The sequence below is a fragment of the Myxocyprinus asiaticus genome, chromosome 6 (assembly GCF_019703515.2).
Source record: "Myxocyprinus asiaticus isolate MX2 ecotype Aquarium Trade chromosome 6, UBuf_Myxa_2, whole genome shotgun sequence".
Taxonomy (NCBI): Eukaryota; Metazoa; Chordata; class Actinopteri; order Cypriniformes; family Catostomidae; genus Myxocyprinus; species Myxocyprinus asiaticus.
In genome coordinates, this window is record NC_059349.1 from 19,915,091 (window position 1) to 19,940,844 (window position 25,754).

A 25,754-nucleotide genomic window follows, 5' to 3' on the forward strand; every position below is an offset into this window, starting at 1 on the left:
ACTCGCAGTCATGTTTAGCGGGCGTAATCAGCGCTGAAATTGCACTGCGTCTTCAATATTTAAATGAAGACACAGTCATTCCTTTCCACGCAAACACGGCTAATTTCTATGTAAATTAGGCTCATTAAAGACTGCGCTTCATTCATAAAACTACGTGCAATTTGCCCTGCGCAATTTACATTGTGCTATTACCGCCAAACGAAAATAGGAAGTAAAATGAATTTTATTTAAAAGAGATTTTTGTGAACATTTTCAACTGATCATTTCAGCAGTAATTAATCAAATACTCATCAAATAATGTTGAAGAGCATTATAACCATATGGTATATCCAGATGAGTGGGGTCGTCAAGAGCACATTCTGCATGTTTAAGAGATAATCAAGGTGTCTGGATCAAAGTGATGCTGTTCAGTCCCATCAGGGTTGGTCAAATACGGTGGTCTGCGGCATCCTCTGCAATATTACGCTCAGAATCGGACCGCAAAATCAGAATTGCCCACACAAATTGCATTCAGCAGTGATTTTTGGGTGCGTTTGCACCGTTGCCTGATCTGCATAATTCCAGTAGTGAATCGGGTGCTAAACAAGCGCAGTTAGCGTGTGCAAAAAAAATGTCGCTTTTAGTGGGCAAATTCATTCTCAGTGAATCTGCCCCTAAATGTTTATTTCACAATAAAATATTTCATATTCTTTTTAAATAGAGAAATCAATACATCTGTATTTTATTTTTTATTTTTTAAACTGGCAAGTATCTGCCATTATTGATGCAGCTCAAAACAGACCCTTTAAATTCTAATGATTCCAAAAATGGTAAATGCCCTACTTTCTGCACCTCCTCTACTGAAAGGAAACCTCAAAACTCTAGAAACCCTGCTGAGAAGCTGTTCTAAACCAAAAGGACAGCTTTCAAGCCCACTTGAATGTTTGAATATCAAGTAAACTTCAATTGGAAGATTTCTCTGTTTGCCTTAAAATGACCCCAAATGTGAGAATAATTGGATTTTTAATATTGCATTGTAAGAAAGCACATTTATCATGGTGTTAATATGAGTGTGGAAAATTGGTTGCGGCATGTCAAGTGTTTTATGCTGCTACATAAAATGTATTGTTTATTTGGTGATTTGTCTGTGACCACAACTGCTGTGACTAAACAGAGGGCAGAAATTTCAAATTCTAAATGTGTTGTAATGGAAGTGGACAAGTTCATGTGGAAAAAACACAGGTGGCGTTTTGTGGAACATCAGTGTGTATGTGTGTGCAGTATATGCTAAAAATTGTGCTATAAGGTGCATTTATATTATGTGTGTGGGCTAACTTCAAATGACAATAATAAATAACACCATGCTCTACACAGAGGGATAAAAGTGGGATTTCTGTATGTGTTTAAAAAAATGTAGTATACGGCAAAAAAAATTTTTTTTTTTTTTTTTTTTTAAATCAATTTGACTTGTTTTCCAGTAAGAATATCTAGACATCCTTAAAGATACATTTAGGTAAATTTACTTGAGAAACAAAATTGTGCAGTACAATAAGACATGTTTTCAGAAAAATAGATCTTGTTTTAATTGTATATTTCTTATCCCATTGGCAAATATTCTTTTTAGCTTAACTGAAAAATTGTAATTGCTTAAAACAATGCAATATAATAACAATGTGCCATTTTTGGCAGTAAGCCAAGCAGTCTAAACACTAACCAGGTGATGTAGACATGGTCCTGCTCTGGATGCTGGGGCTAATGGGACCTCCTCCCTTGCTGGTGAAGGCTTGTACACGGATATCATAGGTGGTGTCTGGCCGAAGCCCCTGGATGGTCATCTGGGTGTCAGAGGTATGGTTGGTGCTGTGCTGCTTGCTGTTGATGTCACGGTACACAACTACGTACTGCGTGATTCGGCCGTTTCGCTCAGACATGGCAGGGGGGTCCCAGGCCAGACGGGTGGTGGAGGTGGTCAGGCCCACGACACGCAGATTGAGCGGGAACCCGCTGGGCACATCCTCTGGAGTGCTGATCTCTTTGATGTACTCTTCTCCGACACCCGCCCTGTTCCTGGCGCTCAGGTGAAAGCTGTAGGTGGCGCCCTTGTGCAGGTCTGTGGCAGTGTGGTGGTCATCTGAACTTGCAAACTCACGGACTTCATAAGTCTCTTCTTCCAGACGCTTGTACCGTAGTCGGTAGCCAATCAACTCACCCACCATCTCCTTAGGAGGCTGCCACTGGATCAGAGCTGTGTTGCCAATGGTGGTGCTGATGATCATGGTGGGCATGCCAGGCACTGTAGGGGGCACAGTGGAAAAGAAGGTTATTTTGCAGGACCTCTTATAGCACACACCACCATTAGACATCAAACAACTGGCCTGAAAAGTAGGTTTACCTTTATACCTGATCTCAACTATTATTTTTCTTTAAATTACAAGCAATATCCTCCTGAACTTTCTAAATGTCAAAAAGCATCCTCTTATTCTGGTAAATAACACTAAGAGAGATGACTCCTATATGGTATGTGGTTCTAAGGAAAATACAGGATTTTTCTGGTATGAGTAAAAATTTGACCTTTCCGTTTATTTAACCATCTGAGAGAAGGTATGTGTAAATCCACTTCACTTTACTTCCGTAAAGTGACTCATTTCCAACAGGATATTCAAATGAGAAAAAATAAATGTAGGACAGGGACTTGATTTTATCCATTGGGAATTTATTGCATTGTCAATGAACCCTCACCGGCCAACACCTGAACATCTACTTATTCATGCGATTATCTAATCAGCCAATCGTGTGGCAGCAGTGTAATGTATAAAATCATGCAGATATGGGTCAGGAGCTTCAGTTAATGTTCACATCAACCATCAGAATGGGGAAAAACGATCTGATCTCAGTGATTTAGACCATGGCATGATTGTTGGTGCCAGACAGGCTGGTTTGACTATTTCTGTAACTGCTGATCTCCTGGGATTTTCACGCACAACAGTCTCTAGAGTGTAAAGAGAATGGTGCGATAAACAAACAAAAAAATAATCCAATGAGTGGCAGTTCTGTGGATGAAAATGGCTTGTTAATGACAGAGGTCAGAGGAGAATGGCCAGACTGGTCCAAGCTGACAGGAAGGTGATAGTAACCCAAATAAGCACGCATTACAACAGTGCTATGCAGAAAAGCATTTCTTAACATACAACATGTCGAACATTGAGGCAGATGAGCTACAGCAGCAGAAGATCCTTCCGGGTACCACTACTGTCAGCTTAGAACAAGAAACTGAGGCTGCAGTGGGCACAGGCTCACCAAAACTGTACAGTAGACGATTGGAAAAACATCACCTGGTCTGACAAATCTGGATTTCTGCTGAGGTGCACAAATGGTAGGCCCACTGCAGCCTCAGTTTTCTGTTCTTGGCTGACAGAAGTGGAACCCAACATGGTCTTCTGCTGTTGAAGCTCATCCGCCTCAAGGTTCAACATGTTGTGCATTCTGAGATGCTAGTCTGCTCACTACAATTGTACAGAGTGGTTATCTGAGTTACCGTAGCCTTTCAGTCAGCTTGAACCAGACCTCTCTCATCAACATGGCGTTTCCGTCTGCAGAACTGCCGCTCACTGGATGTTTTGTTTTTGGCACCATTCTGAGTAAACTCTGGAGACTGTTGTGCATGAAAATCCCAGGAGATCAGCAGTTACAGAAATACTCAAACTAGCTTGTCTGACACCAACAATCATGCCATGGTCGAAATCACTGAGATCAGTGATTTTTTCCCCCCCCCATTCTGATGGTTGATGTGAATATTAACTGAAGGTCCTGACCCATATCTGCAAGATTTTATACATTACACTGCTGCCACAGGACTGGCTGATTAGATAATCACATAAATATGTAGATGTACAGGTGTACTTAATAAAGTGGCCAGTGAGTGTATATGACAGGTGGTTGGAGAGGAGGGATTGAAAAATAAGAGGGCTTTGTGACGTCAACCAAAATAGAAAGTGGTTTCAGAGGTGGTGCAAGTTATTACATTTTGGGTAAAAGATTATGGAGACAAAATGTTCTTTCTGTTTGAATAACGTGCACGGATGAATCGGGCACAATATAGTGCAAGAGTGCCCGCCCACTTTTTCAGCCACCTTGGATCCGGAAGCTTTTTTCCCCATTAAAGACCCAGTGAAATCAAAATGAAACTTTTGCTGCTTTTAGTCCATATCTATTAGCTTTAAGTTCATCTGCATGCTAGTGTATTTCAAAATGTTGACAAAACTAGTTTTCAGAAGATATAAGCATTTAAAATCTGCAGTCTCTTTTTCAGAGAGAGAGAGAGAGAGAAAAAAAAAAGAAAACCCAGGCAAAACAATATAGCTTTAGAAATGCTGTCCAATCAAATACTTTCTAGAACAAAAACACATCATGCCCCTACATCTGCTCAGCGCATATGGCAGTGTTCTCAATTGCTCTGATGATGCCTTTGTAGGGCACTTCGAAGGGAGCACAATCCATGCTGTAGTGTCGTTCCAAACAGAAATTCTAATAAGAATCACTTAAATAGTGAGTTATGAATGATCGTCATCAACTTTTATCCCTCTGAAGCTCTCATAGTGGATGGTAATTTTCTTCAAAGGGAATAGGGCACAGGGCTGATCATTTCTGAATAGAAAGCACCAATGTGGGAGCTGCATGCGAGGAAAGTTGCTGGAGTTTATTCATATGTTTAATGCTGCAATTTTTCGAAGGTTCTTCGGATGTACAGCACGAGTAAGTGTTCTTTATTCTTTATGTTTGTTTATTGTGATTCAAAACATTCATATATTGTGATCTTTTACTTGCTTGTTTCTCATTCATCTGCATTGACTTGCATACTGACATTGTCGTAAGCAAAGATTGTGATGTGCTGTGCTTGTTTGTGGTCTGGTTATGTAGTAACGTGGTCAGTTAAATCATTGTTTGATTCTCAAGTCAGTGGAAAAGCGTTCAGATTCCGTATTGAGATCGCTTCTCAGTTTCCCCGGCTGAACACTGGCTCTGGCATAAGATGCAGCATGAGTATGTGTGTGTTTGTGGCTTTGCCAGGCATACGTTGTTAACTTAAGGCTATTGGCTATTTAAAAAGAAAAAGGCACTAGCTGCCACAACTTCATGTTTCAGTAGGAAATACTTCACTGGGACTTTAATGTTTTCAATAGGAAATTAACTACAATCCCATGAAGCATTGTGAATGACATGATCAAAATAAAAACAATGGAAAATATAAAACTTGATTTAACATTGTTGAGTATATTAAAAAAAATAATTAAGCCTTCTGCAAAATATTAAAAAAAAAAGACAAGTAGTTTGAGAGTACAGGGAGACAACATTGCGTCATTCGCCGTTCGCTGCAGAGCTCTTTTGTTGCGGTTTGTTTGACACGACTCTCTGATTAGGGGATCATTATATTCAGGATCATGGATCATGTAGTTCTTCACCAGGTACTCAACTATTAAACATGATTACTTAAAAACTAAGTTGAAATTACGTGGATTGGTGGCTTCAGTTGAAGCATTTACCACCAATTAACAACCACGAAGCTCACGGTAGGTCTGTCTTTAAAGGTTTATAAGCTATAGTTTAAAATCAATTCTCCTGTGGAAAACATTAATGGGATTTTTACTTCAGGAACAAGACTGTTGTGCTCTATGAGCCCAGGAACATGCATTAAGAAAGTAAATAAAGTCATTATTGCTTTCATATTGCCTGTGTGGATGAATACATACCTGCTCCAGTGGTGGTGATGACTTTGGCTTTGCTGCGTGCTCCATCACCCTTGGTTGTATACGCTGCCACGGTAACAGAGTAAGAGGTCTCGTAGATAAGTCCGGTGATGACGGCCTCCTGTTAAACGGAAACAGAATGATCCCGAAGATGTAAAAACAGCCCTAACTAGAGACGCCCTTGTGCCATCCCACTGGCATACACTGAATATATACCGTAACCTTCAACAAATCACACTCACCAACACTTAACCTTTTCCACCCTCCCTGTTTTAAAACCACATGGCACACTTTTCATTTTACAATGCAGATTCAATGTTTATCCAGTGCTAGAAACTTGAACTTCAGAAAGCTTTGAAAAGCTCCTTCTTCTACAAGGAACTCTTCCAAGCCAAACTGAGAGGAACCAAATCAGCTGTACCATTTGTGTCAATGTTATTGCTTTACACCAGTTTTACAAGGACACAGAGGAACCTAGCCAATAATCTTATGGCAGGCTAGCTATCCTCTTTTCTGTTTTTATATTCGAGTTTGTTGTGATGTCTTGGACAAACACTTTTTTCCAAGAAAGTTTTGGAACAGAGTTTCAAAGGTACTCCTAAAATGTTACATATGAAAACTGAAACTGAGAGCTGTCTTTCAAGAACCACTTTACCAACATTTGCATCAGGAAATCCCTATACTGAAAAGACCAGCATACAGTATGTTATGTTTAGGAGGCTGGTGTTCCCACCAAGCTGTTTAACTAGCTTAACCAGCAAGGTCAACCAGCGTCTTTAGAAAGTGCTTTTAAAGTGCTTTTCTGGTGAGCAAGTAGTCTTGTCCACCAGCTAGACCAGCACCAAACCAGCATGGAAATGAATACTTGTCTAAGCTGGTCTTTTTAGGAAGGATGTGTGCATTAATTAGCCTAACTGGTGCAAAGCACAACACTGACACACCTGGTAGCCATCAAAAAGCAACCTGTGTGAGTATCTGAACAAAACTCTACACAAACAAAAGAATGAAACTGAAAGAACCTTTAAAACAGCACACACAAGCACGTGTACGCAAGCACACAAGCACGTGTATGCAAGCACACAAGCACACACACACACACAGACAAACAATCTCTTAATTAGGGTTAAGATATACTACTTTTAATGACTAGTATCATAGTGTTTGAAATAATCCATATGATCGAATGATTCACTGTCCACTCAATATGCCAGAACTTAAGTGTATTAACATGGCTTTGAAGCACTAAAACACATTTCTCTAAATCACTTTTAAATCAATCAGGTACCGGGCCACACACACAGAAATGCATACAACCTGAATTAATTCATTAATCTAAATTAAAATACTAAAACTGAGTTTTATTAATCCACTGCTATTCATTCCCCTTTCAAAATGAATAAGCCGTAAGAATATCAAACTCATTTTTACAAAAGAAACGTCTAACAGGGAATAATGTTTGCAAAGCCTATAGTTACACAGGTAATCTCTTCTTAGTGTACCTGCACAAACCACACTGAAAATCCTAACACACAAGCAACTGTAGCCTCACATGGTAAGAAACCAAACTCGTACAATAATTAAAGTGTATGTACTGTATTTAGCAACACAAACACAAAAACAAACCAAGGTTATAATATAACATATGTTCCCCCACCACACATACAAAACCCCCCCAAACTCCTACATTATATATGTGCCCACACATCACGTAAATGAAGTCCTTTAAAACAGCATTTTAAATAGCGTCTCATTAGCCATATTAGAATGTCTTAACTGCCTTTTTTCCATAATTAAGTCTCAACATTTTAATTATATTATCTACCAACCTGTTTCACAACTTTCTCTTTTTAAAAAAAGATTGCTTGGTTTGGTTTTCTCACCCGCAAAAGCCCTAAAGAGGCAGAACACGAGATAAAATGTAAATGATTGTATAAAAATTCAATGACCTTTTAAGTTTGAGCATTTATTCATTACTTTAATCACACAAAATCACTTTTTATAGAAGCAGCAATTGCATTTTCGTCTCATTTTCTCCATCTTAAAAAGTGCTCTTATAAATTTTTGGAAATTCTACAAGGGAACTTGCATTTCCAGAGAACAGAAGCATAACTAAATAGGAGAGTAGAAACGATTCCGTGATTAATACACTAGATCAAGATCTTTATTTATTTTATTTTTTTTATCAGCAATGTGTTTAACATTAAGCCACTCAAAGACAAAAAGGTTTGCTTTAACTTGCACTAACTACCAAACAGAATCCATAGGGAGTCAAGGGAACATGTATTATCAATGTTCATGTATCAGTGTTATTTAGGGATGTACAAATGAATATATAGGTAGCAATATTATTTATATAATTATGTTTATACAACAGCGCTGTTGAATGCTCGATTCTGATTGGTTGACAGACGTTCTAGGGTGTTGATAACTTTTCATATAACTTTACCGTACAGCATACCATAGCAATTTAGCCAAATAAAACAAAGACACTGGCTATGGAAATCGGATAAAAATGACAAACATTTTCTCCACTTCGTGACATGACCGCACTCTTACCTAGGGTACCTCAGTTGTGCATTATTTTTTAATAGTTCAATGGCCCGTCATCAATTATTACTCAAATGATCAACACTGACTTTTTAGGCAGATACTGGAAGCAGATAATATAAGACATTCTGCATTCAAATTTTCTTGAATAAAGATCACTAAACTGTATTACTGAACGTTGTCCTAGGCAACTGATTTCCTACATAACTGTACCACTTTCATGTATCTCACTTAACTGTGGTATTTTTCTTAATGCATAATATTGTGATTGTGAACTTAAAGCTGATGTAAGTAATTTCAGCGACACTAGCGCCAACGAGCGGAATTGCAAAAATAATTTTTTCAAAATAGCTTTCTGAATATGCCTGCTGTTGTTCAAATAGTAAGATAGTCCTGCCCCCAACTCACGCCATTGGTTGAGTAATTTTGTCGGGTGGGGTCTAAGTGGGTCATTCAAAACAAACAAAGGAATTTTTATAGTGCCACAGAGAGACAAGTGTTTTCGAGAAAATTAACCTATGAATGGCTTACTTAGTTGTATAAGCATATTAATCTGGGATATGAGAAAGTATTTTAAAAAGTTACACACTCCAGCTTTAAATCAATATTTCATGTCCATTTATTTATTTATTTGGCAAGCAGCCATGTAATACATGAGAAAATTAACTGTTAGCTGGTCATTCTCGCAAAATAAACCCCTTTAGTGTGATACAAGTCTCCTCCGTGTCTGGGTTTATTTTGCGACTATGACTGGCTAACGGTACATTATGCCTTACTTATAATTATATTTTAATGTTTTGATGCTTAGCATGTTAGATTAGTTAGCAGGACTAGCGGAAATTTAAAGGACGTTATTTGGGACACATCTTCAGTTGTGTAATTCAGCGTCCTTGGGTGCCTTTTACTCACAATACACCCTCTACTGAGGCAGGCCCACCACAGGCTGATCAGACTTGGGTGTGTACATTAAGCCTTACTTATAATTACATTTTAATGTTTTGATGTTTAGCATGTTAGAGTCTAGATTGCAGCTTTAGTGTAAGCAATAAAAAACAGATAAAAAATATAGATTTAAAACATACTGTATAAAATAATAAAAGTAACGATCAATATCGGTCATCCTTGGTGTTATATCCGAACACAAGGACTTGGTATTATGTTCAGGCTAAATTTCATTCTCTTTTGCTAATGGAACAATGTGAGATTATTGGTGGGGAATCTGTGGGGTTAGTGGGTATGTGTTTCCTATATTCACTGCACAGAGTCACACTTCATTAGTGAGCTGGCAACTGTCGCCAACTTTCAAGATGGCTGATTGCTAGAATAAATAACACAGAGGTGCACAGATGCCACTCACTGACACCAGCGAGGCTCACTGCTGTCAAGCCATAATCAATGTCTTCAGTGAATGGAGCAGGAGAATTCCATCATGCATTACTGCTACCTCTGAATAGAACCTGAGGTGAAAAGAATTAAGAGTTTCTCACTTTTGATGAAAAGAGAAGTTCTAAAAATGGCGTAATGAAGCATGTCTATTTCGGTGTCTCTTTAATAAAGAGTTCTGAGGATAGTTTCGTGAGAATACAGATGTTGTGTGCTTTTCTTAGATAAGTGACACTGAGAAAGTTGTTTATCTAGATGGCTATGTGTTTGATGGAATTCGTTACTATTTATGGGAATAATTTACACAGCAGAGCCTATGACTGAAAAAAAAAAAAAAAAAAACCACAACAACACACCCTTATGAAAATGTACTATGATATCCATAGTTTGTGCCGAAATACCCTCGTTACAGGTTAATGCCTCTGTTGGTAACTACATCAAACAAGATAATACATTTGTGGCTGACCCTGATTAGCACGCAAACAACTTCACCCACACATCTTCAGTAACTAGATCCCGAAGCAAAGCCTTAAAACCCTAGCTCAAGGTAAACTCAAAGTCAACAGGTCACATGTAAAACTCTTTTCTGAATTCCATATTACAGAAATTCAGTTCCCTATTACTGCATGCAGACAGGATGCCAGACAGACAGCCCTGAATCATGGGAGAGAAACATTGAGAGATCTGAAAGGAGCAGCACATTGGCCCAAACTGAACGTGTTCCAGGCACGTGCCAGCATGCAGTGGCAGCAGAGCAGGTGCAGTCTCTAAATGCAGGGCTCCAGAGAGATGGCTGCTAGTCTGCTGGCACAGGGATGGGTGTATTGAGAGATGGGGTCAGGCTTCACTAAGTGGAAAAACGACACCGGTAAAGTACGTCCAGTTCTGGAACTTTTTAATGCTTAGAATCTCTGAAGTAAGAGGATGTACTACAGTAATGCAAGCGAGGCCTCGAACTGCAGTGGGTTCTCCATGCAAATATAAGAATCTTTTGAGGAAACTCTGGAACAAAGAGAAACACACACACAGGCATGCTCACATACCACACATGCCCACACATACAAATACAAGAGGTGTTGAAAGCAAACTGTTATTTGCAGCTTTCTATTTCCATCCAGGATTTACTGGTTTTCAACACATTACAGCACACATAAAGCCACAGCTTTCCACCACCAACCCACTTCAGTCATCAACAAAGGGGCCAAGCAGATTGATACTTTTCCAAGTTGTTTAACAATTAATTGGCACTTGCAAAAAAAAAAAAAAACAAATCCAAATATCAAAGCAAATAATCAACTATAAAAATACAACTATAAATTTAAAAGAATTAACAATACAGAATGATCTTATTAGTCTTCAGATAAACAAATAGGTTTGCTTTGAACATACTGAACAGCAATGATAATTATTTTTGGATGTACTGAGTTAATGTAATTTATTACAAAACTCTATGGGATACTTGATTTTGATTGGTCAATCATAGCATTCTGGGGTCAAATTATTTAGTATAATGACTGCTAAACTGCCTAGCTGATCATTTTCCCAGGCAATCAATTTCCAACATACACTCAAATAAAAAAGAAAACATAAAAAATAAATAATTTTTAAGATTTACACATTTTCATTGAATGACAAATTTCCATCAAACTGAACTGAGTAATATTTAAATAGTGTACATATGATGAATTCAGAATATAATTCAGAATGTGAGGTATTTAAATAAAATTAATGAGTATGAACTTTTAAAAACTCAATTTGAGGTGGCATCAATTGAACTAATCGAATACTTAGCAAATATAATCTAATTTAAACAATTTCAAATTTAAACAAATGTAAACTTTTAAATTTTTGTCAGGGTAATTTTTTTTTTTAGTGTAGCTGTGTTAAGTTGTATCGCCCTCTTCTCACATAAAAATAATTTAATCTCAAATTAATATTTCATGTTACTTGGCGAAATAATTGTTTATTGTGACTATTAGTATTAATAAATTTAATTATTTATTTACCCTTGGTGTCTTATAGCTTCCACCATTAATAACTGGAATTAGCCTGTACCTCATCTCAGTTTCCATACAAAGCTCTTCCATCTATCTAAACATTCTCCTCTGCATGTGCTTCTCTAACTCGATATGAGTGGAGGTTAAGCATCTTGGAAATGCTAAACTTACCTGCTCTTCATGGAATATTCAGCAATATTGCTCTAGAGAAGAAGATTCATTTGTGTGTTCCACATTTGTTGTGTGTGTGTGTGTGTGTGTTGAATAAAGGGTATTTGCTATGCTAAAAGTCATTAGTGCAGTCATTACACTGTCAGTGAAATGTAAACTCAGGAGCCAGACCTTTAGAGCATGCTGCATCATTACCATTAGTAAATACAGTGCATTAGTGGGTGACCTTCAGTATAATGCTGAAAATGCCGCAATTTATTCTGTTCTGTTCACTGTGTGTGAGAGAGTTTGAAATAGGTTTGCAACAATGCTCAAAAAGTGCCAAAAAATCAACTATGATGCTGGTTGTGTTCTTTTCCCCATTTTGACCCTTTTCTACAAGCTGCTTGGTCCAACTTCACATCAAGCGCACAGAAGCTCAATCAAACTTTTAATCCCTACTTACATGGAATAACAAAGGAGAATGTTAGTTCCAATTAACAAAAAGCCAAGCGAGAGAAGAAAAAGCGATAGATGAAGAGGTGCACACACACACACACACACACGCAGAGCATACCCGCAGGCCCAATGCCGCAAACCACCCGCTCACACTTGAGTTACTCACATATTCCGTGGACTCTTCCATTTTCCACTGATGGAAAACACATGACAGATGAGAGGGGGAAAATGAATCAGAGATGGCACTACTGAGGAGAAAAAAAGCATGGCTACCTTTTTTTCTCTCATCTACAGATGAACATACAGTGTTAACAGTAACATGCGGCAATGTAGCTCAGCTACAAAGACAGAGGAGAAGAGTAGAGGATGATGGCAATATTTCATACAGTATTTCTACACAGTGCAGTATAATATCAGGACCAGTTGTATTCAGCTAACAAAGGCAAAGTACTTCAGTCTGCCGCTCTGTGGGACAAAGAGATTACAAACATTGCATAATTTGCAACTGGTGATATGTTTTTGTCTTAGCATGGATAGAAAAATAGCAATTCGTCAACACTTACCTGGGCTGCATTCATAACAAAACCAATACGTGACCCCAACATAAGATACAGACAGAAATATTGTACAATGCAAAAAATATTTGTAATATTTTTCACAGATGCACTGCCTGGTTACACACATATCATGAATTTATTTTGAGCAAGTTTGTCATAATTTTATCACATTGACACTTATTCGTATTGCAGAGAAAATGCCACACCATGCATCTCTATAAAGGTGATGTCATTTTTTTATAAGTTGTTATAAGTGTCTTGTAATCCAGTAGTTGTTAACTCACAGACGGCTGATTTACTGTACGATCCGCTGAGAAAGTGACTTACGCTTTGTGAATCTTTTTTTAGATGATTTTTTGGAGTTCAAAAGAGTCATTTGTTCATGAATCGGCTCATGGCTTGCGCTGTGTTTGTTGATGCGCGCAATGAGTTCATCTGATGATATCTGACAAAACCACATATAAACTCACCCAAAGTGTTCCGACTATCGCCAGTGATGACTAGATTTTAAATTGTTGTAGTTGCCAGTAATTTATTTTTTGTCGCATTTGCGAGCATTGTAGTCCCAGTCTGGAGCCCTTGAATGTCCTTTTGACATCCGAGAGGAAACATCTTACAGAAGTATTGCAGATGAGCAAACAATGTAAAAAAAAAAAAAATGTCTTCCAGATGTAAACACACATCAAATAAACATCTGGGTGATGTACATGTGCTATCACGGGAAAAGACACCTATAAGTAAGGCCTTTGTTGGTTGATTCCCCTTGTGTTTGAGACTCCTAACCAGCACAACGCAGCAACACTGACTCAACCAAGGGCATGAGTTTGGCGGTAGAACTATCTGTTTTTTTAACAATGGCAGACAGGAGGAGTGTTTGGAAAACCTGTTTTAAATCATTTGTGCAATACTGTTGCTAAACATTAAACACTTCACCTTTAAACAGGTTTTCAGCAACACAACTATCCACTAGAGGGAATTCTTCATCTTTTCCTCAAGAGAACAAGGAAACATTGAGTTTTTCATTTAAATACAGGATTGATGTATATTAAAATAATTTTTTTGGACTGTAAGTGGATCCCATCGGGATTGAAAACCTATTTCTTGGTGCAACTCCCTTGGTGGTGTTGAGCATGAAATCCCATTACCCCTATTGCACTGCCAGCTCAGTGACATCAAACTTTACCGGTGCTGTTTCCCACCATCTAAAAAAAAAAAAAAAAAAAAAAAAAAAAAAAGAAAACCGCACACACAGGCATCAAATCTTCCCTTGACCGAGAAGCCAGCATGGAGCCAACTCAACCGAAGTTGACATTCCTCTTCAGAAAGAAAAAGTAAGGAAATTGCCCCTTTTGAGTTCAGAATCTGCAAAGTGCAGTGAAGCACATCACAATATCAGTGTGCAGAAGCCTGCACTGTTATTTTCTATATTAGATCATTCTGCAAACATTCATCCATGTCCTATAATTGCTTCTCATGATGGAGCTACAGTTCTGTATGATGTACATCTGTGTATACTGCATAACAGTATCATTAGCACAAGAGATGGAGGGCAATATTTCAGTCTGTTTACCTATTCAAGCCACACCACTTCCCACGCACAGACTTCATGCGGCTGATCCTATAGGATAACACTTGGCATGCGCTACACTTTGTTAGCCTGCTGGCTGCTAATGGGTGGGAGTCTTGTGGACTGTTTTAAAAGCATCTGACAGTATAGGAGCGCCTACCAGGTTAGCCCAGGGCATGCCTGGCTTAGTCCAATAAAAAATACTTTAACCTGGGCACAGCTGCCTAAATGCCCTACCGACCATCATTGGATTCACAGTGTGGAGCTGAAGTCATGCTGATAAGTTGAGTAGAAAGCGTAGAGCAGGGGTCGGGAACCTATGGCTCGCGAGCCACAAGTGGCTCTTTGTTAAAAATCAAGTGGCTCACCGGGTGCCTCACCATTCACCAACACATGATCGTTTACAACTTTCTAGAGATAATTTTCATACAGAAAGTGTGGGTGCGGTTACAAAGCTTGAAGTCAATGACACTGTTTTGATTCCCTTTCTCCCGAATTTGTTGTACAGCCTACTCCTGAAGAACAAAGTTTGAAATGTATAGAGTTCTGGGCCTCGTTTGCCAATAACTATTGATGTTAGCGGTTAAGAGCATTTTCTACGAGCGATTTTATGAACGTTCGTTATTTTTTATGTGCGCCCAGGGTGTGAAAAAGTACCCGCCACACTCCAAATGCAAGGAGACTCAATCTAGTTTGCGAGCTCCTCATCCAAATGCAGGTATTTCACGGGCGACTAATTTTGCTCATCTACCTGCAACAGGTGGGTGACCTGTAAGACGTCTCAGAGTGACACATGACAAGAAATACTGTTAGTAAAAAAGACACACACTTGAAGAAACACACTTTATTATATTTTTAAGAACAGACAAAATAAAAGCCATCAATGCTCGTGTCTGATTCGCTGTTTGTTCAGAGGCATGCAGTGGGACCCTGTATTGTGGAACAAGTGCATGTAAAGAGTTATCACTCCTTTTTCTCTGTTTCATTTGACTAAAAACTGTTTGCAAGAATAATGTAGTCTATGAGAATGCTGCAAATGATCTCTGATCATCTTGTAAGGTGCTGTGAGTTTAGTTTGCTTTATTTCCAGGGAGCAGTTCGAGTCTTATGCATTGTGAACGCAACTCTGGAGGTTCAGTAATATATACAGGTATATTTGTAATAAAGAAACAAAGACGAAAGTGATTAAATCATAAAGTAGTACAAGACACCTTGATCCTAAAGTTCTATTTTCTTTTCTTTAGGCAGCATTAACTGTATTACCAAAACGCAATACAAACACATTCGATAAGAACACATTTGGCAGCATTTTTTGGGAACACAAGGAAATTTATTAGGCTTATTTATTATGATGAGTATTATCATTATCTTTACATTCATAATTGTCTTTAGTTTTTAATTTGTAGGCTATTAGTAATTTTTCACCTGGTGTCATTGACGGATGCTTGCATGATAGCAAATGGGGCCTTTGGAGGTAAATGTTTGGATTTGGGGAGGTGGTTACATATAAGATATTTTAATCACTTCGTTATTTTAATTGCTTTTTTAGTTTCGTTTAAAGTGCGATTTGAATTTAGGTAATGTCTTTTGTTTAGAAGTTTTTCGTGTTTCAATAAATTAATTTTTAAAGCAAAATCAGTCAAGCAAAAATATTCACTGACCCTCGGCCCATCGTCCAGTCCGAAAGTAAAGTAAACATTGTTTTTAATGGAGTCATTTTATGGAGACCCGCACAAACACGTGTACTCAATTCCACATTGCAACGTTACCTATTCATTTTTGCATATTTGTTTGTGTAACAGGGTAAAAGAGAAAGGAGGCAGCCTCCATTGCCACCATTTACAGCAGAGATGCTCACACTTCTGTGGAATGAGATCTACTTTTTCATCCTGTTATTTCAGCAAGATCTACCATATACAATAAAGTCTATACATTATCACAATACCAAAATTTCAGTAGTCTGTAGTGAAATTTGATGATTCTCAATACCAGCTTCAAAACTACAACAAATAATAATAATACTAACTAATATGTTAATTATGGAAGAATGGTTTCAAGTTCTTAAGTAATTATTCAAGAACAGTAAACAGTCAGTAATAAAATAAAAATAAATTAAAAATAATAGAACAAAACATACAAATTAAGAACAATCTGTGCTTTTTGTAACAGCTTTAAACATTTTTAACAGCAGTATCAAGTATTCAAGTAAACATTCAGAATGAAATGCAACATAAAACTACTACTGGTCTTTTCTGTATGATTATAATACATTAATACTTTTTAATGCTACTAAAGATACTCAAGAGCAGTGAGTGTTTTCTCATTTTCTTGTTATGGTTGTTTGATTATTATAATGACACACTAAATGGCAGCAGGTCTATTAGCTTACATTTATTCTTACATGTCCAACATTTTAATGCAAATCCACTTTTTTTCTCCACTGTTTACATTCACTTTAGACATCACTCTCTGTATTTACATGAATACCTCACCGAGATGGGCATTTTGGCGGAATTTTGAAATGTATTTGACCATTCAGGTGCGCATTAGAGCGAGCATTTTTGGAACATGCACGTTTAGCACACACACATATCAAACAGGGCACATCTGTTACTAGATCGCTAGCGAATGATAAAATTACATGCTCTGGATTACTTTAAACAGCAGAATAAGAATATTAACTTTCTAATAAGTGACACAGGCCTAGGCTATCACAAATATAGCTGATTATTTTTTCGTTATTGATGTTTTAATCAGCCTGCTTGTCCTGTCGGGCAAGTAAAATTCTCTTTCACTTGCCCCTTCAAAAATCCACTTGTCCTGGACAAGCGTTAATGTCGAGCCCTGATTAAATACTGTATTCAACATTCTCTGATATCAATATTTTCTTCTGCAGTATAGCTCATAAAGAAAATGTATGTTGTTTTAAAGGAGTTTTAGATATTATTTTGGAAAACAAGCCAAAAAAGACTAATCAAAAACGTATTTTGTTCCAGTCTATAATGGGCTAAGACTACACTCTCTCACCTTTATGTTCACTTCAATCCATCTTAACTCACAAAAAACTCCCTGTCTCTTCTTAATAGAGCTGCGTATCGCCGATTTTCTTCATGATACGATACACACAATGAATGTGACATGTATATTATAATTCACTACGTTATAATCTAGCTGCAACAAACGCACCAGAGTGTGCATCAGCCAGAAGAAAATTCTATCTTTTCTATGGTCACTTCACTCAACTCATAAACGTGGCGCTGACCGCAGAGAAATGCTAGTAACAGTTTATTTTCATAACCCGCTTCCTTATTATCTAAACTTTAATAAAGGATGCTTTAAAGATAACGGCGGTGTATTTCATTGAAAAATGGAATGCGGCACAATAATAGTTTAACTCGATTATTTTGTTTTCAAAATAATAAAAATTCGATTAATTGCCCAGCCCTAGGTTGTGGGACAGCAGACTACTCCAATCCATACTTTACTTGGACTGTAAAGCATCTACCACAGTGATCCAGGCACCTGAATTGGCTCTATAAAATGTTGAAAGTGTGCCTAACTACACATTTTCACATGAAAATTATGCCATTTCAGCACAGATAGTGCCTTGCTTGAGTGGGATTGAGAAGGGTCAGTGATTAACACGCAGGTTTTTTTTACCACACGCAAAAGTGACGGAACTGTTTAGTCGGCTGGCCCCAAGTCTCTCTGGTATTGAGTATTATCAAGTGTAAGGCAAAGCCACCACCATTGCCTTGGTCTGCTCATACATTTATCTTTAAATTACGCAATGCAAACCTAATGCCAAGCTTTGTAATGCCAAGAGTTCCAGCTCATCAGCGATGAACAGGGTTTAATGCTTCATCAAAAACCACTGAATCACACCCGACGTACACACACCTGAAGAATATGCTTAAATTAACACAAACAACCTCTTTAAGCTCAAGTTAATTCTGCCACTTATCGGCTTGCTTAATGAGTTGTTTTTTTCCGCATGGCACTTTAGCCTTTTAAACTTTGTTAAATGTACAGGTCTTTCCTTTCAAAATATTATCTCCTCAGAATCACTCTCTTTGAATACCAGATGAATAAATTAGCCTAGTTTATTAAAACGCAACAGAGAGCACAAAAATGAGGCCAGAACTGATTCTTCAGCTGAAGCCAAATACAGCAATTTTCAGAGAGGATATTAAAATAGTAATGGAAGTCTGAGTTTGTTGGAAAGAGCCTGTCAAATAAAATAAAGGGCTCTCCTCTCTCTTTTTTTATTTGGAACTAGGGTCACCAAGGTCAGAGTGATTCCATCAAAGCTGGTGCTTTTTTATCTTTTTTTTATATTTATATTTTGTTATTTAGCAGACACATAATTCCTTAAATTTAAACTTAAATTTACCATGCATCTTTATTTATTTATTTTTTCTCCCCTTTTCTCCCCAATTTGGAATGCCCAATTCCCAATGCTAAGTCCACGTGGTGGCATAGTGACTCGCCTCAATCTGGGTGGCGGAGGACAAATCTCAGTTGCCTCCGCATCCGAGACCGTCAATCCACGCATCTTATCACGTGGCTTGTTGAGCGCGTACCATGGAGATGTAGCATGTGTGGAGGCTTCACGCTATTCTCCATGGCATCCACACACAACTCACCACTCGCCCCACCGAGAGTGACAACCACACATTATAGCGACCACGAGGAGGTTATCCCATGTGACTCTACCCTCCCTAGCAACCGGGACAATTTGGTTGCTTAGGAGACCTGGCTGGAGTCACTCAGCATGCCCTGGATTCGAACTTGCAACTCCAGTGGTGGTAGTCAGCATCAATATTCGCTGAGCTACTCAGGCCCCACCGTGCATCTTTATTAAGGATACAATCCATCTGGAGCAACCTAAGGTTGAAGAGGCGTTCATACTGACAGTGATTTGCAGTGACAAAGCAACCGGAAATCATTCATTTTCAATGAGAGTTATGGCAATTTGAAGCAACATTCCCTGTTGAAAAAAAAAAAAAACTGCTTAAACAAGCCTAAGATGGCTAGTTGGTCTCCCAGCCTGGCCAACATGGTTTGATGATTTTAGAGGGGTTTTGGGCACCAGCTAGCCTACCAGTAAACCTTCGCAAGGCTTAGGCATTTCATTTTTTCGGCAATTAATTTCTGTCAGTGTGAATACACCTTTAGTCCCTTGCTCAAGGATGCAATGGTGATAACTTATGAATCGCCACATATTGGGTTTGAACCTCAACCTTTTGGTTACCAGCTTAGGTCTTAAACCACTAAGTCACACCACCCTTAGCTCCGATCACTACCCCGGTTATTTCTTCTCTCCTTCTTCTCTCCCATACCCACAACTACTGCAACAACATACCAAGCAAACAGTGGAAGAGACTGACAGCTGTAATTGTAGGAGACTTTCGTGTTGATTATTGGAGATGCTTCATGGAAAGGTTGACAGTCCACTCCAATGGCCACTCGCTCGGCACTCAGGGCACAGTGGAATAGATCTGTTAACTTAGTCTCTTGGTTAATTTTAGAACCAGAATGAGGGTGGTGTGTGGGTTCCCAGTCTACCCTTGTTTGAAAAGAAAAATTGTTTAACCCACCCACGAACAAACAGGCACTCGCTGGTTTTCCCGCTGAAACCATTGAGCCATCTGAAAGAGATAATTCTGAGGTTTTGCAGCATTGTTTTGAATGAGACAATTATTGTTCAAATTGGTTACGTTCACACATCAGCAGAATACAGCTGGCAGTCCTGTGTTGGAGTGCTAAAAATGGTTGTTTATACACAGTTTGGTTAGAAAAAAGTGTGTGACGACCATATTCTACAATCAAAGTAACTTGAATTTTCAAGAATCCCAACCAAATTTTCTCAGCAAGTTATGTTGAGATGTGCTGTATGAACAAAATCACGGTCAACAACTAGCTGTCTGTCACATAGTTTTGGAGGTTATTTTTTTGTTTATTTATTTTTTCTCCCCTTTTCTCCCCAATTTGGAATGCCCAATTCCCAATGCGCTCTTTAAGTCCTCGTGGTGGCATAGTGACTCGCTGAGCTACCCAGGCCCACCCAGTTTTGGTGGTTATTAAAGGTATTGTGTGGTCGGAGAGTGAGACAGCAGACAGGAATACAAGAAAAAAAAATATATAACTGGACAGAAACTAGCTAGTTTTTGATCACATATCTGAGAGAATGATATAATTTTAAAATAAACCTATGAATGGCTCTACACATTAATAAATCACAATGTTGTGGCATTGTGGTGAGAGTTTCCATCGTCTAGGTAGCGCATCAGTTGGTAACTCCTACTGTTAATATGGAGCTTAGCCATTTAGGTTAAGCTTCGCTCAGTACCCTTAATGCAGATTTAGGGCAAATAAAAACCATTATACATGCCCCTGCTCTCCTCTAGTTTAGGAGTCCATCCATGCAGAAGTCTATGCTCAGAGACAGAAAGTCTCTGAAGGTGGTAGGGAAATAGCTTGCATTAAAAATGAACAACTGGCAACCCACAGAAGAACAAAAATGGATGTCTTGAGAAACCCGGGTTTTTTGTCTCACCAAAAAGCACTATGAGCCATTTATCAAAGCAACTCGGCAACCACACGCCAAACCATTAGTGTTACACAATACACAATGGATTTTCATCACTTCTCCGACATGAATTCTCCCTTCTTCTTCTCCAGCTCTCCCTGGCCAATTACATCCCAGAGAGGAATGTAACAGCACACTCTCTTTCTTCAGACAGTGAGAGAGCCAGAGGAGAGTGAAAAGAAATGTAGATATAAATGTAATCTAAGATTTTCTTATGATGTGCCTTCAATGTCTTAGAAACACAAGGTAAAAATTTTCCACGACATTGAATGCGAACGTATCATGTTCTGGGACAAACGATGAACACTTTGCTGTAAATGACTCAACATAACTTCAGATGTCATGGAGGAAGTTGAGAATGTTGTTTGCCAGAGAGGGAGAGGCAAGTGCAGGTGTCCTTGTGTTTTGAGATCGGGCAGGTCAACCTGAGTTCACCTGACAATACTGTAAACAAAAGCTGTCTTTGTTTTTCTGTCACTGGTAAAAAAAAAAAAAAAAAACATTTGAAAACTAACAACAATTCTGTCTTGTATGCTGTCAAAAACATTAGGAACCGTTGACCTTGTGACATTAAAAAAACTTTACAAGTTAAGACTTGTGGAGGTGTTATGGATTAGAGACTCCGAACAGACAAAACATCAATTGCGCCACAAACCAGTGAGGGGGAAGGTCATGAAGACAGCTTCAAGCGTTAAGCATGGGATTTTACTTAAAAAATAAAAGAAAAATAATAATAATAATAATAATAATAATAAAAACAAAAATTAGCAGGAAACGACTAACAAGCAATGCAGAAAACGTGTCTGTTGTGGGTGGTGAATTTGGCCACCAATGCAAGGTGTTGCATTTGCATTTCTCAGACACAACTTTCACTTGTGTATGTACTATGCAAATTAGGAATAATCTTCTTGATGAACCAGAAAGCCCCTGGTCACTCGTCCATTTACTTAAAACCATTAAATCCCACAATGGTACATAAATATGGGGGGGGGGGGGGGGGTTAGAGAAGGTGTGGGAGAACACGTGTCTACACACTCTAATTCTCAGCTAACAATTCAAGAGAAGTATTTAAATGCCCCCAGTCTGATTCTCTCTATCCCCACAAAAGTGTCGACTTGAAGATATTCATGAATATCTAAATCCCTCCTAAGGATTACTATCTTTCTTCCATCTCAGTGCACCCATGTTTCTTCAGGCAGTTTTAAATCTCCTTATATTAACGCAACATGAGTGAAACAAAAAAATAGTAACAAGGCAGTGCATGTGTATTAATATTCTGATAACAAAAAACAAAAAAAGATCTGGATTTTGCAAAGGCCTCTATGAAATATTAAAAAAGTGAGAATATGCTGTTTATGTAAAATCTGTGTAGATTGTATCCTATTAGACAATGGCTCTGCTCCAAACCCTAGTGAGAGGCCTACCTAGAAGTCATTTTAAGCATCTTAGAAGGGCTTCAGACATGAAGGATGTTCAAAATAATAGACAGCAAAATTATGCTGCCTTCTAATATACCTAATTTTGGCCAAAATCTAAGGCTGCATTGTATGTGTCCTTCATGGAGAATGCAATCTAGGAATGCATTGCAAAAAACCTGTTAAAAATTTTCATCCAAGATGGCAGAAAATTGGAGTAGAAGAAAATTGTGATTTTATTCAGTACTGATAAGTACTGCAAACATTTTTTGTTCAGATAAGAGAAGGACTTTCACTACATACTTGTGTTGCATGGCACGTGCGAGTTGCTACTCATGTAGAGGGCTTCAAATCAGTCACTTACAAGGTTCCATTTTGATTATGATGCTGCCTTAGAAGGCAGCTGGGTATGTAGACAGTAGACAGCAAGGAAGCTCAATGGGGTTTGGGACAGAGCCAAAGAGTACTTGTGAGCAAGAAAGCCATTACAATGGCATCCAGTTCAGTGCCCAAACAGTGAAGTATTGTAGAGTGATAAAGTAGATGGTAGTACCTGTGCCTCTGGCAGTGCGACATCCATAATGCTTGGATGCCCACGTGGCTCTCCATTCTCCAAACGGGAGTAGATGACCTGGTATCCCCGAATCTGGCCATGCTGCTTCCCAGAAAGAGGCGGCTTCCATGTCAAACGAATAGCTGTGGAGTTCACAGCCTCCACTTCTACTTTCCGAGGTGGGGCTCCCGGCACTAAAGATGGACAATTACATTTAAACTTCTGCCGTTTATGATAGGGTGTGAGGTAAAACAATCTAATAAGTCCTAATGAGTTGTGGTTCATTTGAAGAGTCTCCTGTTCTGTTAATGTTATGGAACATTTATCATGCCAGGCAAAGCCAAAGAGTTTTCAGTAAGAGGATTATTCACAATAATTGAAGAATTCAGAAGAAAGTGCACTTGCTATATAAAAACAAGTCAGATACAAGGTAAAAACAAATCTCAGAATTGCAAAAAGACTAGGAGGTGATGAAGGACAGTTAATGTTCTGAGGGAAATGTGATGAAATGCTGTTAATTGCAGTAAAAAATCAGTTGAGTTGCATTAGCTTCACATGAACAAATTTAAAGCTGGTGGCCTAATGGGAACGACATTGCATATTGATGACACAAAAAGCAGACCAGATTGTGGAAATACATGGCACTATTTCTATACACATTCCTAGGGGAGTGAGCATAACCTCAGGACCAAGACATGTGGATGGGATTCTGAAAGAGCAAGCCAGTGTAAGACAGGATAAGAGGGGGTAAAAAGGAAGAGAAGAAAGAAAAAAGTTAAATCAATTGATAAAACAGGCAGTGAGAGAAAAATAGATATTGTAAGTTGACAAAGACAACAGCTATGAGACTAGTGTGAGTATGAAGGACAAAAACATGGCCTGGGAGAGAGTCAGGCGATTGCATCTGCGTGCAGAAGAGAAGCCAGGAAGCAGAGCAAATCCTAGAGACAAAGCCAATGTTGTCTGGTAAAGGACCATGTAGAGTGCACATCTGATCTTGAGCAACGATGCAGCTCTTGCTCTCCTACGCTAAATCAGGCTCTTTCAGTTCAAGCCTACACCTTTACAGACCCTATCAAAAACAAACAGTTGCTCTGTTCCAAAACCTAGTGAGCTGCCTACTTAAAGGGTTAGTTCACCCAACAATGATAATTATTTATTTCTTACACAAACCTATCGATTTCAGAAGACATTCATTGATCTGGTACTTTTATGCTGCATAAATGTTCTTTTGGACCATCAAACAGCCAGCAGCCTCATGGCACCCATTCGCTTTCATTGTATGGACATACAGAGCTGAAATGTGCTTACAAAAATCTTAATTTCGGTTCTGCTGAAGAAGGAAAGTCATACACATCTGGGATGGCTTAAAGGTGAGTAAATCATGAGAGATTTATAATTTTTGGGTGAACTAATCCTTTAAGGGAGCATTTTGAGTTTACAGGTGTGGTACCTACACAAAGGCTGTCTTATGGATTCAACAGAAGCATATACCATTGATTAACAACTATGGTGCTCACGGTACGTCTGTTTTTAAAGTTATTGTTAAAATTAAGTTATTGTTAATGATCAAATCCCTTATGGAAAAACATTTAATGGGATTTTTACTTCTGGAACCAGACTGTTGCACCCTACTGTAATCAACAGTGAGTTGAGTCTAATGTGTGCTTCATGAGAAGTGCAATTTTTGTTGTGAGCTGCTGCCTATATTGTGTGTTCCAGATCATTCACTTTTGAGGTTCCAAGACGGTTAGAATTACTAGGTTTTGGAACAGAGGTAGATACACCCTGAAGTCCCAGATGTTATGACCTGGTCATGAAAAACATAGCACTTCACCTGAAAAAATTTTTTCTGAAAATTATGGTAATGCATACAATTCAATGTATAACAATGAAAGAGCACAGGTAAAGGAGGACAGACATTGAATAAGAGTGTGTCAATGCTTTCAGGGCAAATGTCTGTGACAGCATGTCTAGGTAAGCTGTTTTGAAGGGTGTTAGTTGACTGCTGGATATCCAGGAAAGCTGTGTCTGTTGTTTGATAAAAGTGTAGGACAATCACCATTGTTCAATGATAAGATGACTTTTAACTATGACCCATGGGTCCTCAATGTGGACCACTGGTTTTATGGAGCTTCACAAGGATGTCTCTCTGATACCACTCCCTTCTCACCAATATAGTTACTCTTAATTATAATTAAAACACAGTGCTCCATATACCAAATTCAGGAGAAGACACAGCTTTTAGGTCCTGGGGCCGGATTCACGAAAATGTTCTTAAGAAAAAAATTAAGAAAGTTCTTAGGATAAATTATATGAAGTTCATAAGAACGTTCCTAAGTGCAAATCTTGAAAAATTCTTAAGTTCTCAAATATTTTCTTAAGAATAAAAAGATAGGCTTTGATGTTGTCTGATCAGCCTGCTAATTTAGTTACCTTGTCTAATAGCCTACAACAAATTCAGTACTTCAACACTGGTAAATTGTAACGATAACTTTATCTATTAACCTTTTCTTTTCTTTTTTTTCTTTTTTTTAAGTAGCAAGCACCTCATGATAATTTTTTCGAATGTAAGGTGCGTGAGATGTGTTAGTTTAACAACATTAACCGTCAAAAGGAGAATTGACTTGCTGCTAACCATTTGATAACTTTTAATTTGACATGGAAGAATAGAAAAGAAACAAAAACTTCAGTAGACAAGAGCTTCTTGAGGGAATCACTGCAAGGAAAAAGTTCTCCTTAGGAAGCTTGATAATTATATCACGTCAGAAAGTAAGAGGCGGGTAAAGGGGAAAGAGTGAAAAAGAAAGT

The 25,754-nt window shown here is 38.3% G+C and overlaps 1 protein-coding gene across 6 annotated transcripts in view; it reads right to left on the reverse strand.

Annotated features, from left to right (window-relative positions):
• Window positions 1-25,754, reverse strand: part of LOC127442429 (receptor-type tyrosine-protein phosphatase F) — a 301,235-nt gene that overhangs the window by 77,592 nt on the left and 197,889 nt on the right. For 4 of the 6 annotated variants that reach the window (XM_051700458.1, XM_051700457.1, XM_051700461.1 and 1 more), the window contains 4 exons: window positions 22,944-23,137; window positions 12,426-12,452; window positions 5,727-5,844; window positions 1,694-2,272 (listed from right to left, as the gene is read on the reverse strand). In XM_051700458.1, the coding sequence (XP_051556418.1) occupies window positions 1,694-2,272; window positions 5,727-5,844; window positions 12,426-12,452; window positions 22,944-23,137 (918 nt within the window). The remainder of the gene's footprint in view (window positions 1-1,693; window positions 2,273-5,726; window positions 5,845-12,425; window positions 12,453-22,943; window positions 23,138-25,754) is intronic. The other 2 variants (XM_051700460.1, XM_051700462.1) reach the window with 1 other exon arrangement.